The sequence below is a fragment of the Lissotriton helveticus genome, chromosome 1_1, assembly GCF_964261635.1.
Source record: "Lissotriton helveticus chromosome 1_1, aLisHel1.1, whole genome shotgun sequence".
Taxonomy (NCBI): Eukaryota; Metazoa; Chordata; class Amphibia; order Caudata; family Salamandridae; genus Lissotriton; species Lissotriton helveticus.
In genome coordinates, this window is record NC_136057.1 from 68,191,906 (window position 1) to 68,207,900 (window position 15,995).

The 15,995-nt window shown below is 43.8% G+C and overlaps 1 protein-coding gene across 1 annotated transcript in view; it reads left to right on the forward strand.

Moving 5' to 3' along the window:
• Positions 1 to 15,995, forward strand: part of LOC144758426 (TRPM8 channel-associated factor 2-like) — a 70,186-nt gene that overhangs the window by 4,667 nt on the left and 49,524 nt on the right. The window contains exons 2-3 of the mRNA XM_078646427.1: positions 11,308 to 11,371; positions 15,511 to 15,745. Coding sequence (XP_078502553.1) covers positions 11,308 to 11,371; positions 15,511 to 15,745 — 299 coding nt within the window. The remainder of the gene's footprint in view (positions 1 to 11,307; positions 11,372 to 15,510; positions 15,746 to 15,995) is intronic.

Below are 15,995 nucleotides of genomic sequence, written 5' to 3' on the forward strand. Positions count from 1 at the left end.
TGCTAGCATTTTGATGTAAGTTGTACTTTGTCAGGTAGCTGCGCACACACTCATGGGACGTTTGTATTTTGGTATTCACCATGGGCCCGATTCACAGAATGAACTTAAGACTCAATCCTAAACTTACTACTATTTTTGTATTCACAGAATGCACTTACTACTTTTGGTATTCAAAGAATGAATTTACTATTTTTGGTATTCACAGAAGTTAGGGTTTTGTCTTAAGTTTGTCTTAAGTTTGTCTTAAGACAAAATCCTAACTTCTATGAATACCAAAAGTAGTAAGTTCATTCTGTGAATACCAAATTAGTAGTAAGTTTAGGATTGAGTATTAAGTTCATTCTGTGAATCAGGCCCCATGTATTGTGTACATTTGACTAAATGGAGGGGCGTTCGACTTTAAATGGGCCATTCATGGTCCATGTGTTAGTGTTAGCAGCATAAATTATAATTCATCTGTCGATATTGTGGTTGTCGTTTCGAAAAGGTGTATTTTATGTAGTGCTGTTAGAAAGTGATGGGATATGTCTATTTCTTCATATCTTTTAGGTGCTACTAGTGCTTTCTCTTGATGATCTATGTGTTCTGGCAATTGAAATCTTTTGGGTTTAGTATGCGTTTTCAGGATCATTTGGAAAGATATTTTCAAGTAATTTCCAGTTGTTTCGGTGAGCTTGCAGGTCAGACAAGCCATTCCTCACTTCTATTTCTGTAATATTGGGCTAATGGGAGGGATTAATATTTTGTCTAACATTTCCTGTGGTGCCATTTTTTGGTGGTAGCACAATCAAAGCATGCATTAGAATAATATTCTAACTGGTCAAGATAGGTAACAGAAACACTTACATACCAGTCTACAATAAACTTATACAAGACTAGAGCAAAGCAGGAGTACCTTGGTTAGTCTTTCCTGTCAAAGCTAAAACTGGACAAAAGGGTCAAAACCTGCAGCCTTTGTGGTTACTATGAAGAGACGGTGATGCTTCATCTGTGTCTGTCAACATTTAATCCAGGCAGGAACATTCTCCTCAAGACTTTGATTTTAGCAATGGACAGTCTTTCCTCCCGACAAGCTCCAGTTTCGTGTCCAATGTGGACAAACAAGCAACTGAAATGCAGATTTGTTAAGTTCACGATGATAGGAGAAAACCTTTTCAATTGTTTTTACCTTGGTCTGTGTCAGAAGCAGTCTCACATAAGAGGGAATGGAGTTGGAGTACTTACCTGAAATTAGACACAGGTCCCCACAAAGTGAGGAAGGTGGATTGAAGACAGAGGAAGAAGATGACCAGATGCCATCAAACCGTCCAAAGACATGTGAGGAGAGGTTCTCGAGCAGGCGGTTTCCCCCTCTTTCTGGAGACCAAGCCCGAACAGCGAAACCGGTGCCCCGACTGCAGACCACCATAAAAGGGCTGCATGAGACACGCGAGGACGCCACCCCAGCGACCCAAAACTCTGAGCATTGTAGTCTAGTGGTGCCTGGGGGACCTCGCCAGTTTCACTCCATTCCCCACCGTGCTCCAGAACAAGCCTGGCTTTCGCAGATGCATTAGAGGGTTAGAAACCGACATGGGAGGGGGCGGGGAAGGGAAGGGAGTTGGCAGCGCAATAATGGAAAGCAAATGTTGTAGCTCTCAAGTTGAGAAAGGATATATATCAAGTTGAGAGTGCAGTTTTGTTTTCAGACTCAAACGTTAATTTCTAGAATAAGGTAATAATAGAATTGTACTATTCTGGATCAGTGTTCTCCCTTAATTAAGTTCTAATTCTTTAATCATATGAGAAATCCCTTTTCTTTTGGGAATCTTTGTTTAGTTACATACCGTGTCATGAAGAGGGTATATATGGAGAGTGTCTTAAAGGTATTCTGTGATTATTTTAACCATTACACTATATTTCATTGAGGCTTCATGCAGGCTTCAGGTGGTGCTTTCATTATTCAAAAATTATCTTCCATAAGAACTTTTTTTAGAATTTTATCTTGCTGTTTCTGACATTATCAGTTATAGAATACAATATTACCATTTGGAAATAAATGTAAATATATTTTTACATTATAGGTGTACATAACTTACTTACATTTTCAAAGTTATCTTTACTTCAATTTGGTTGTATATTTTGGTTTTATATGGCTGTTTCCTTCTGATTTTGGGTACAGATTATATTTATATTATATTTGTTGTAGTTTGAGAGGAGGAGATAGGTTAGATGTATTTTTGTTTTACTTTAATAGTCTTTCACGCTTTGCTTATAAAACTTTACTTTTTTCCTTTCCTGTACCTTATAATTTTCAGATGTCTGTGGCTTAATCTTCTTTTTGCTTTTGAAGTAAATGTGAAATACAGTTTTACTTATTTTTTATAATTTTTCAATTACATTTTTCTAGTTATTACCGGATGACTTTTTTTGCCAACTGCTTTTTCCAAAGTGACGGAGCGTGTCGTTAGCCTTCTTGGCCTAACGACTTGCTGAACCACTTTGTTGTAATTATGCCCCTTCTTCTCAACCACAGTGAGAAGGGCTCCAGTATCCCCCACTACAGGCCCTGTACTCCCATTGAGTTTAATTTACTGTACAAATCCTATTGTATTAGGATGGATGTGCTTTAAAGTATTTCAGTCCCTGTCCCAAATGTCCATAGCTACTATGTTGAGAACAACATGTCCCTCTCAGAAACCGTCACCCACATATAATATGCTTGCTATCACGGATGTCACTAAGCCAAATTCCTTCTCTTAACCGTCTCTCTTGTAATGTCCCACCTTGTGGTACTTATAACAAGTTACCACCTTAGACTAATAAGGGATTCCTTGCCTTCCCTTCTAATGCTCCTTCCCGGGTACACCATTATCATTTTCATGTTTCCTGTGCATGCCTCAAGTCCAGGAGAATTACTCTGGCCCTTACCCTGAGGTTTGAAACCAGTCTGTAGAGAGTTCTTCTCCACCTTTGGCTTGAACCACTTATCATCTTACACTGCAAGATCTGTTGGCTCCCTCTCAATCAGATCAAGTAAAGATTGCCTAAGTGGTGCAGAGCCCTCCTCCTTGAGTCGCTCTGTCACAACAAGCCGGTTAAGGGCCTGAAAATTCTTGACCTCCATTTTTCTTACTCGCTTGTTCCAATTATGAAATACACCATGAATCCAAGTCTCAAACTGAGCACCATCCGCTCTCTTGCAGTCGTTGAATCTCTGCAGGTACAATCAATCAATCAATCAATCAGGTCATTTGTAGAGCGCACTACTCACCCGTAGGGTCTCAAGGCGCTGGGAGGGGGGGGGGGTGCCGCTACTGCTCGAACAGCCAGGTCTTGAGCTTCTTCCTGAAGGAGAGGTGGTCTTGGGTCAGGCGCAGATTGGTCGGAAGTGAGTTCCAGGTCTTGGCGGCCAGGTAGGAGAAGGATCTTCCTCCTGTTGTCGCTCTTCGGATGCGGGGGACGGCGGCGAGGGCGTGGTTGGTTGATCTGAGGAGGCGCTTGGGAGTGTAGAAGTTGATCCGGTTGTTGAGGTAGCTCGGGCCTTGGTCGTGTAGGGCTTTGTGCGCGTGGGTGAGGAGCCGGAAGGTGATTCTCTTGTTGACCGGGAGCCAGTGCAGATCTCTCAGGTGTCCGGAGATGTGGCTGCGACGGGGGATGTCGAGGATGAGTCTCGCCGAGGCGTTCTGGATCCGCTGGAGTCTCTTCTGGAGTTTGGCGGTGGTTCCGGCGTAGAGGGCGTTGCCGTAGTCCAGTCGGCTGGTGACGAGGGCCTGGGTGACCGTCTTCCTCGTCTCGGTGGGGATCCACCGGAAGATCTTACGTAGCATGCGCAGGATGTTGAAGCATGACGAGGAGACGGCGTTGACTTGTCTGGTCATGGAGAGGGAGGAGTCCAGTATGAAGCCCAGGTTGCGTGCGTGGTCCGTCGGTTTGGGTGCGGTGCCCAGGGCGGGGGGCCACCAGGAGTCGTCCCAGGCGGAGGGCGTGGAGCCCAGGATGAGGACCTCCGTCTTGTCTGAGTTCAGTTTCAGGCGGCTGGTCGTCATCCATTCGGCTACGTCTCTCATCCCTTCGTGCAGGTTGGCTCTGGCGGTGTCGGGGTCGTTGGTCAGGGAGAGGATCAGCTGGGTGTCGTCGGCGTAGGAGATGATGTTCAGGTTGTGTTTGCGTACGATGGCCGCGAGGGGGCTCATGTAGACGTTGAAGAGGGTGGGGCTCAGTGAGGACCCTTGAGGGACGCCGCAGATGACTTTGGTGGCCTCTGACTTGTACGGTGGTAGGCGGACTCTTTGTGTTCTTCCGTCGAGGAAGGAGGTGATCCATTCCAGTGCCTTCTCCTGGATTCCGATGTTGCTGAGGCGCTGTACTAGGGTGCGGTGGCAGACCGTGTCGAAAGCCGCGGAGAGGTCCAGGAGGATGAGGGCCGCTGTTTCTCCGTTGTCCATCAGAGTTCGAAGGTCGTCGGTGGCTTCAACCCTAACGGCCTGAAAGCTTCCTTTATTCGCTCCTAGAACATCTAGTTTGCACAAGCATACTCCCAATGATGGCTGTCCCTTGCAATGGCATGAGCCCCATTAAGGCAGCTGCCTTAGACACCTCATTTAAGGCCTGTGCTTTACAAGCGACCTTAAAGCTCACAGAAGAGGTGCGGCGCAACGGCCAGGGCGACTGACGCCGGACGCTGGGGATCACGGTTTGATCCACAGCACCGGCGGCAGGAGTCTGCCCAGCACCATGTGACTCTGGGCAATAGCTCGCTTAATCTTCCCAATGGCCCCCAGCGTCGGGACACCCATGGGTATCTGTGCGCTTTACAAATACTGGATTTACATTTTACATTTACAATCCCAAAAATCCAGACTTTCTTTGGAACCTTGGCCACAACCTAGCTGTACTGGATGTAGAGTCACTTATCGCAGATGGAGTTGTCATTGCTGCCATCCTAATTTTACCTCCGTCAAGGGTTAGCTTTTCCCTTTCAAGCTTCTTTTCATTTTCTTTTTGCTCTCTTCCTGTTCTCTGTGTTTTTCCTCCATTTCTCTATGTTCATCCTCTGATTTCTCACAATTTCTCTACCCGGGCCAACTCCTCCTGTTTCTCCCTCCTCCTCTCTGCTTATACTCGATGAAATTGTCTCAGCTTCTCAATCTCAAACTCTCTGGCTTTCGCATCTTCCTCAGCCTTAGCTTTCCGAAGTACAAACTGCAAGTTCAGGATCTCTCCTGGAAATGGGGACAGTGATGCTCTAGAAATTCGAGTTGGTTTCATCTTGTGATGGTTACTACTGTTATCAAGAGTGGATGACTGGAATACAGAAGACTCCTGCTTACAACCTTATCTCCCTGTATTCTTGGAGTTATTTTACAATACTAGTGGTGAATTTCCGCTCGGGTAGGCCAGTTGTCTCCCCTTTGTGTTCTCTCTGCATTCCTACAATTTCTGTATCCAGCTGTGCCTTTGAAAGACTTCTTTGTGGTATCCTAAACCATGGCAATGTTTTGGAAGCCATGGGACAATTTGCTCCGGTAGCGGAAATCCAGGTGCAGTGTTACCGTCTTCTTCTTACTACAGATTGTTTTCAGCATGAGTATGTTAAGTTACAAGTACAGTGTTGCTATAGTAAACTGAAGTAACATTATAGAAGTATTCCAGTAGCATTTGCATTATGTATTTTGATTTTATCCTTGAAGTAGTTTTAGGAGATTATCTGTCTCACTATTATTACATTGTACGTTATTTACATTTCACTGTTAGCACATGGCTGTGGCAGCTATGAATCACCCACCTTCCTAGTTGAATGAAATTGGAAAACCTGAAATTAATTGGAAGGATTGGATAAAATTGTTTGAGTCATATTTAATAGGAATTGGAGGTGAAAGATTCACAGCTGTGTGCAAACAACACATACTACTACATAATGTAGGTATACAAAGTAGAAAAATGTATGAGACCTGGCCTGAGCCAGAGATGGAAGACCAAAAAGACCAGGTTGTTTTCAGTATAACACTTTTGAAGCTTGAGATTCATTTTGAGTATAAAGTAAATGTAGCTCTTGATCTACACAAGTTTTTCAGACAGGTCCAAGGCATAGAAGATTTTATTACTGATTATCTTGCGGCCTTATGAGGGCTAACAAAGTTATGTGACTTTGATCACCTGAATGATTCTCTTGTGAAAGACAAGTGGGTCAGGTATACCAATAACAGTCGCATAGAGGAAAAATGATTGGCAATGAACTCCACGTTACGAGAAGCAATTGACATAGCACAGTTTATTGAACATATTGCTAAGTGCATTAAACAAAAGAAAACATTGTGCGACATAGTGGCCAGTTTAGAAGATAGTGTGGTAGAAAAAGAGGTGCATGAAATTAATGTTAAGGACGTAGGTGCTAATAAAACAGTCAAAAAGAGCATTGGCTTGAAGTGATTTAGGTGTGGTAGCAGTAACCATTTAGCGAATAACTTACACTGCCCAGCCTGTAGTGTTACTTGCAAGAAGCGCAATAAGAGCGGGCATTTTGCCTAGGGTGTGTAGAGATGGTGAGAATGCTCAAATAAAGGTTACTAATGATGAAGAACAATTACAAAAATGTGTACCTCAGGTTAAGGGTGAAGGAAGTGACACTAACCCTAATTACCCTAAATGCACAGTATTTATCTATATTAAACCAGTAGTGATGTTTGCAGATGCATGTTCCCCGTTTACTCTATTAAACCAAGCGGATTTTGAGTAGGTATTTGGAATATGGAATCTTACCATGGGTAAACCTGATATCTCCCCAGAGGGATATACTAAGTAAGCTGTACACCTGGTGGGTATAGTAAGAATGCACATACATTTTAAAGGCAGATCCACGGTGGGAAAAGTATATAGTGTGGAAAAAGGGACTAATTTGTTAGGATGGCAAAATCAGAGAGAGGTAGGAATAATATTAGATCCTAGAAACAAAGATCAAGTACTACTTGTAGACAGAAGTAATGGTGCATCAGATATATGGGAAGAATATCTGATTTATTCTCTGATAAACTTGGAGTGTTAAAACATTTTTAACACAAAATAAAAGTGAGACAAGGAGCGAATCCTACTGTGCATAAACCACTCTCGGTTTCACTTATGATGAGAGATCCTTTACAAAAGGAATGAAACAGGTTGTGTAAGATGGGAGTCACAACCTATAGAATATTCTGAATGGTTGGCTCCCATTGTCATAGCATCTAAGGCTGGTGGGGATGGTATTTGTTTATGAGTGGACTTAAGCAGTTTAAATGAGAACATGTGGTTGGAGAAATGTCCCCTTCCACACATAAACGAAATGTTGAGCACCATGGGTTACACAAAAAATGTCTGTGTAATTGATTTATCCATGACTTACCATCAAGTAGAGCTCCATTCAGAGTCTAGAATGCTTACAGCTTTTACCACACCATTTGGGGAGTAAATTTCCCTGAGGATGCCTTTTGGTCTCGCATCTGCCGCTACAGTTTTTCATAGGACAATGCATATGATTATGGCAGGAGTGGACAATACCCTATGTTTCCAAGACGACATATTAATATATAGATCATCGATTGAGGAACATGACCGTATATTGCGGTTGATGTTGAAAAAATTATTGATTCAGGATTGACTATGAAGCAGAACATTTGCAAAGTTCGAGTTACCTCAGTGGATTACTTAGGTCACACAATATCTCACGAAGGGTTCAGACCAAAATATTCCCTGTACCCTAAAAAAAGGAGGAACTGAAATCCTTTTTGGGTTTGATTGAGTACATGGCTAAATTTGAAGAAAAAAAATCTGAAAAGTGTGAATGGCTTCATGATTTGGTAAAAAAAAAAAGGAATTTGTTTGGGAGGCAAAGCATAGTAAGAATGTTGATCAGTTAAAATAAGAAATAATAAATTCACCTGCATTAGGAACATTTGACCCCAGGTAAAAAAACATTCTAACTACTGGAGCAGCCAATAAGAGTCTGGGTGCTACATTATCTCAAAAAGGAGAAGGGGAGAAACGATTATAGAATTTGCGTCTCACTGTTTAACCAAAGCTGAGCATAATAATTCCGTAATTGAAAGGGAGACCCTGGCCTGTGTTTGGGCTGTAAAACCTTTCAAGTTTTATGTATGGGGAATAAAATTCACTATTGGCACAGGTCACAAACCCCTTACATTCATGTTTTGAATGAAAGGGACAGACCGTAGTACTCCACGCATATCCAAACAGGTACTTGCTTTCAAAAATTTTAAACATTTTGTATTTACCAGGTCCAGACCAGAAGACGAATCCTACATGCCGGATTCTAGTGCCTAGAACGTTTTGGTCACGGACTTACACGTCTGTCTGTATACTAGAGTCCCTACTACCATTGGGACTCGATGATTATTCCTAGAATACTTTCCCGAAGACCGTATATTTATTGTGGACTACCTATGTCGCAACCGGGTTGGAATTCAAACAGCTATTCCATTGATACTTTGCTAACATAACAGCCCTGAAGAGTCACAATTGTACCATGCTGTGACGAAACACAACCAAGTTGGCTGGTTTGTTCATTCTTTATTGATCCGGATTACAAATCTCCATTATGATAACTCTGATGTCGACCGGCTTAATGTCTACAAAAAGAACAATTAGAATTTTTGTTTTTTACACTAAAACCTTTACCCTTATACGTGTGCACAGGACTCTGTTCTATATTTTATTTTGTTTTTGTGATATTTTTTACATTTCGATATTCCTTTCTTGATATAGTGTCGTACAATCCTTGCTAGGGAGAGATCTCTTAAGCAAACTGAACTGTTGTGTATTATCTGTTTCTCTGTTTTATGAGAAATTGACACTCATGTTCAAGATCTTCAAAAACCTCTAATGTGTCTGAAACTATTAATGATATTTCTCAAGTGCCTTAAGCTCTGTGGAATGGACACAAACATGTTTTTTGGACTGTGTTCTTTCTGAGCCACATTTCAAGATTAATCTTAAAACTTTGAAGAAACGGCCCTGAATTCTATAGTACCCTTTACGCCCAGAAGCCAAAGCTGAATTCTGACCCATCATCACTGCCTTACAAGGGATCCCTGTGTCGTCTTTGAGTGTGTCTGTAAAATGATCTTGCAGATAGAAAACCTGGTATAAAAATGTACAGATCTGTAAAGGGTCGGCACCCATGAATAATGTTGTAATACCTAGTTTTCTTGTTGCTCCTAAAACTGTAACACATCATCAATTATTCTTGCTACTTCCAAATGATTTAGTGTTGTTGATCTCTGTTTTGCCTTCTTCTTTATCTCTCCTCATAAGACAGTCTTACTTTCATCTTCTTGTTCCCCGGGGTCAGGTAATCTGGGGTGGACTTCCACAGAGTTTTACTTTGCCACCATCCCTCTTCTTCCAAGCTTTGAAACAAGATCTAGCCACTCCAGATACTTGCATTTGCCTCACTCAATTAATGTAAGGTGCTTCATGGACCACCTTCCTGAAGAAGCTAAGAAGGGGAATAGATCTTCAATTCCATCTTCCCCTCTTAAATATGTAAGTCACAACATTTCCGGGGGGAAAGAATCATCTGCCCTCCAATCAGATCAGAGCCATTGGTAAGTTACTGCATCTTGCCATGGTCTCCCAAGGAGGCACCTTCTCGGGGATGGAGGGCTACGGTAGGCAACGGATGATGGCATTTGCTTCTTTAATCAGACTCCTTCAGGATTATGATGAGAAGGATACACTTGAAACCTTACGCGGGACTCACGAGGAAAATCAAGCCTTTGCAGGGATAAAGCAAGCCACTACCGAGGCCTGTGCACTGGGCCTGCTGAATTATTTCAAACTCTTCATGCCAAGTTGGAAGTTTGAAGAAATAAAAACATTTCTCATTTTAATGCATTTCTCGAAGATTTCTAGTTTTTCAAAAAGGTCAGGTCTGTCATTGTAAGTAGATATATCTCTGAGTCAAAAACCATACGCAGTTGCATGATAACACCCATATACCCTATGGAACACCCCCTTGACTCAATGTAATGCAAAGCAGTGCTGAACGCTTCTTTCAGGCATCTTACCAGCTCATGATTTTCAAACCCACCAAAACATATTTGGGAATCAGCCCTAGAGATGCAGTAGACAGTCTCCACCGAGGAGCAGAGATGGAAGGTGTTTAATATGTGTGTATCCATATCAGCTGCCACCTACCGTTAGTCGTTCCATGTCAAAGAGACAGTGGTGACCTATGACAACAGGTATATATTTTTTTGCAGCTCTGTTTCTTAACTGACTCTAGCACTAGAGAGGTGAGAAGCATCCAAAAATGTGTGGAGCATCGGTTAGGAGATCTGATACAAGTCCCTTGCACTGGAAAACTACTTGACCAACCTAAATGAGGAAATGGATGACAGGAGGGCAGATGGCTCCTCTACCAGGGACTTTTGAATTTACAGCCATACTATTCGCATAATTATTCCAGGGTCAGCTTCATATTGGGCACCATCAAGGAACAGATGCCCATAATAAAGCAATAATTAACACATTTGTTGAGTGGCCGCAGATATACCCGGGGTGGGAACATCACCTCACCACACGTGTAAGCATGCCAAAAAGGCATCAGAGCGTACACATCCACAAATACACAAGCACTCTGTACATAGACACACAGACCTGCTGTAGGGCTTATCACTTTTGCTCCATTTCCCATACATTGCCTAGATAGTGTTACTGCAACTCCTGACCCCCCGTATCATATGTACTCCACAGACAATTACCATATAATTGACCATGCGCGGAATACATCTGGCTTGTGTGTGGAATACAAAGAGTTTGCATTCCATGTTGAAATTGGGCACGAATAACAGATCATCTTCATGAATTATAATAAACCTACAATTAAAATATGTGATGCTTGTCTAAGGTCTCTTTTAACTGTCATGTGTTCCTGCACATGGTAACTCTGCTAACTAGATGTGCCCATCTTTGAAGCAAGGTGTGCCCTGGCGCCCGCAACATCAATTTTCAAAACCTAGCTTGTTCTGTGGCTTCAAAGCTGTTTCCTATAAAGGTCATCTATGCTCACTCCTATGATCTCACCTTAGCAACTTCTTGTATTCTTGGTGAGAACTTAGTCATGTGATTTATTAGACATTTCTGTGATACTATACATATATAGTCCCTGCCTTGCATCAATGAGTTTTTCTCATGGTGCATGAGGTGTACGTCAAATCTGTGACTCACAAATTATGAACATTTGCAATTCATACATTTTGCACTCAACTGAATGTGGGTATTATTAGGCGGTTCTTCATGATGTTCCTTCTAACCTTGTGCGACCTCTTGCAGGAGCCGCAGCTTGCAGAAAGCATCCATGGTATTCCCACAATCAGCCATTGGAGCACAGCTGAAGGTAAGCACTGCTTGTCATGGAAAGAGCTGCCACTGAGTGTTAACTGTGAGGTCTGTGAAGAACATATTCTGTCCTGCTAGGTTAGTTAAACCCATTGAGAAGTCCATCAAACTGCTATGAGGATGCTGCTCTGACTCAGCTGAGAACAGAGTCTTGGATTCACATGGCCGTAGAAGCTCAGTTGAGCTAGGATAATCTGTGTGCGATCTGATGAACCATATTGGGGAAAATCATCAACAGATGCTTTACCGAATACCTCAATGGCCACCAACTCCTCAGCACCGCTCAATCTTGTTTCAGACCCAACCACAGCATGGAAAATGCCCTCATCCCCACCACAGATGACATTCACATTATTCTGGTTGGAGGAGGAAAGGCGACCCTCATGCTCCTTGACTCCTCTCCAGCGTTTGCCACAGTCTCCCAGCTCATTCCACCCGGTCCAACTCCTACACACCATCGGAATCCAAGAGCACATACTCAATGGATATGCTCCTTCCTGACTGGGAGGACCCAGTCAGTCAGCCTGGAACCATACACCTTGGACGCGTGTGACCTCATCTTCTGAGCAAGGAACTTCCCCTAACCCCAACCATCTTTAACGCAGACATGATCCCTCTAGCCAGCATCATCCACTCTCACAACATCAATGTCCTCTCCTACTCCCTCACAGATAAGATGCCCAGTACACGGATCAAATTCAATGCCTGCATGAATGAAATTGTCCAGTGGGTTAATTGTCTGAACCTGAAAAATGACACGAGTGCAATTGTAATCTTTGGGAAGACCACTTTACATAGGACACAACTTGGTGGCCAACAGAGCAAAGACCTATCCCTTCCTCACAATGCATGCCAAGAACCTCGGGCACATCATCGTCCGCAAACTTGACTTGACCACCCTAGTCAAAGATGTCACTGCTTCATGCTTCCATGCCCTAAGGATGCAGAGGAAGATTTTGAAATAGCTCCCAATCAGCATCCGGAAAACCATCACTCACGCCATGGGAACTGGATATTGGAACACACTTCTTTGTAGAGATCACAAAAAACTGTTTGCAGACTATTCAGAAATCTTCAGCCAGATTAACCCAACCTTCCATCATGCACTTGCATCACTACAACAACTGCAGCAGCTCCACTGGCCCTCCATACTCAAACAAGTACAATTCAAACTCCTCATCCACACTTTCAAGGCAGAGCATAACACTGGCCCAGTATACCTCTACAATCACGTCTGCTTTCGGAAACCTTCCAGACACCTCCGCTTGTCTGAACTCCTACTTGCTCACATGCCTCGAATACAGAAAACCAGATCCTGAAGGTGAATCTTTTCCTTCATCGCTCCTAGTGCATGGAATGACCTGGCAAGACACTTAAGAGCCTCCTTCTTACTTCTTGGATTCTGCAAGAACCAGAAGACCTACCTTTTGAGTAGTTACTCTTCTGTGTAATTGTGGGCTTTACAAATCTACATGTCATACTATAACATAACGTACGTTAGATTTGGGTGTCTCTAGTTGGCACAGGTAGGTACTTGTGACAAATAGGGACCTTTGCTTCTTGTCAGGATAAGGGGATTATACTCCTAAATAACCCCTGCTCACCCCCTTGGTAGCTTGGCACGAGCAGACAGGCTTATCTCAGAGGCAGTGTGTAAAGCATTTGTGACCACATACAGTAATCCAGTGACAAAAATAAGAATACTTTATATAGATTAACCACAAGACCATAAACGACAAAAATACACAATACTGTTACTTTAAGATGGTAGATTTAGCTTAGTTCAGTTCAGTTCTTACTTTGCGTCAATGTACCTTACGATGAGTTGCGCTTCCACGACAAGCAATGTCGCAGTGATGAGAATGCGGCAAAGTTCAGGTGCAAAGAAATAAAGACGTGAAGATCTTCCAGATGCGACACACTTCTCCGGGGATGCAAGAAGTTCTCGGTTCGATGCGTGGACTGCAGCTGCGACACCCATGTTCAGAAGTGTGACGATAACAGCTTCAGCTGAAACACTCTTCTCCCACGATGCGTAAAGCTTCCGCACGATGCGACAACTACAGTGGTGACATCCTTGTTCAGAAATGCAATGAAAGCAGCTCCGACGGCAGCGTGCTTCTCGGGGATGCGAGGCGCTTTCCTCGATGCGGTGCAATGCGACAGTTCCAGCGGTGCACCCTTGTTCAGAAGTGCGACACCAGCAACAGCGATGGCGACACGCTTCTTCCTCGTTGCGAGACTCTTCTCTTGATGCGGTGCAGTGCGACAACTCCAGCGGCAACAGCCTTGTTCAGAAGGGCAACGGCAGGCAGCAGCGACACGCTTCTTCTTTGTTGCGGCACGCTTCTCTCGATGCGGTGCAGGGCGACAACTCCAGCGGCGACACCATTGTTCAGAAGTGCGACGGCAGCAGCAGCTCCTTGCGACACGCAGTTCCTCAGAAGGCCCAAAACAGCAGCAGGCACTTCCACAAGAACTCTGGGGAGCTGGGGTTGAAGTCTGTTGTCCCTGAGACTTCAGCAGGAGGCAAGCTCTTTTCTAATCCCTTGGAGATCCTTCACAAGTTGAAAGCAAAGTACACAACGATCCTTTCTCCTTCCTTTGACAGTAAGGCAACCACTCCAGGTAAATCTCCCAAGTAGCACTTCAGCTTTGGAATAGTCTCTCCTCAGTTTCTTCAGGTTCCTCTCCTCAGTAAAGGTTTCTTCTTGTAGTCCAAAAGTGATCTAATTTCTTGGGATCAGGGTCCCAATATTTATACCCCAAAATCCTTTGTCCTCTGAGGGCAGAGGGGCCTTTGCCAAGTCCAAACCAATTCTGGAGCACTCTGTTTACATGACTCCTTCTTTCGTTTCATAGTGCAGAGCAGAAACATCAGATGCCCCACAGGAGGTTGAGCCAGCATTGTGGAGGGAAAGCACAGCCCCGGACAACTTTGTTGACATGATTCCTTCTCTTCTTTCACTGTGCAGGGCAGAGACATCAGACGCACCACACAGGGTGGTGCCAGCACTGTGGGGGCAGGCACAGTCCTATTCAGGTCCCAGGTGCAACTCCTCCCTCCCATCTAGATGCAGATCTCTCTATTCACCACTGGGTAGACTCATTCTGTCTCCTGGAATCCCCCAGCCCTGTCACTCAAACTCCAGACAATGAATACACAACCTAGCAGAGGCAGGCTTGAAAGGTTAGGCAAGCAAATACCTAATTTCTAAAAGTGATATTTGCAAACACAGAATGTTAAAACCAACTTCACTAAAATATGTATATGACTCGAATTTCTACCATGTTCCCTGAGTCAGTTAGGATTATAAAATGTAATAATTCTAACAGCCCATTCTGGCCTATGGAGAGCAGGTAGCCTTGCAATAGTGAAAGATTCACTATTAGGACATGCCACACACATCAGGGCTTGTCCTACCTTATACCTACAATGCGCCCTGCCCTTGGGCCTACCATAGGGGTGTCTGACATGAAGAAAAGGGAAGGTTTAGGGACTGGCAAGTGGGTGAACTTGCCCAGTCAGCATGACAGTACCAGACTGCACGCAGGCTCTGCATTGGCAGACCTTAGATACATTTTACAAGGCTGCTTCTGTGGGTGGCACAACCAGTGCTGCAGGCCCACTAGCAGCATTTGGATTTACAAGTCCTGGGAACACTCAGTGCACTGTACTAGGGTCTGACCAGTAAACCAAATTAGCCAATCATGGATAAACTAATTCATACATCAATTTACAATAGGGAGAGCATATGCACTTTAGCACTGGTCAGCAGTGGTAAAGTGCCCAGAATCATAAAACCAACAAAAACAGGTCGGACAAAATATAGGAGGAAGGCTAAAAGTTCAGGGATGACCCTGCAAAAAGGGCCAAGTCCAACAGCACCATACACATGGCTCCCAAATCTGTGCATTCCATTCACTTGCCTTAATGTGTCTGTGATCCACTGGTCCCCTTTTGCGTTGACTGAAGTTAATTGTAACCATATATGATTCCTATACAATGACAACATTTCTTTATAGAGTTGACTATCGAAAAATAATGTATTCCACTGGTCTCCACTCTGGATGATTGACAAAAATGATAGTAATGTCTTGTTCACACATGCTGACTGCACCTATCTGACCTCACAGGTGCAGATTGGATGCCATACGGATAACCTCAGTGGTAAAGAGGATGACCTCAGCAAGAGACAGCAGCTCTTCCGGCCGCCAACGGTCACCAAAGTCTACCAGGTTAAGAGCGAGAAGATGACCATATCCACCCTGTGGGGCGGCCTCATCTATATGCTGGTGCCAGGAAGATGCCAGCTTGGACTTTTGTCAATCACTGTCACAGGGGCAGTGCGTGCACCCTTCTACAAGCATGGTGTGTACGGTACGAACACCTTGAGTAGGACATAAAGCATAAGCACCTCTACTCTGCTCAACAAGTGGTGGTTATGTGGTTTGATTACTTAATTGTTTACTAGAAGAAGGGAGTGTTGAATGAAGGTTCGCTTTGATGGGTGGAAAACTGGAATTAGGGAGACCTGGCTAAATGGCATTTCCGCCATCTTTATGTGAGAGTTCCAGCACCTATTTAGAAGATCTGAAGTCCTCTGGAGGCATGGGGATTT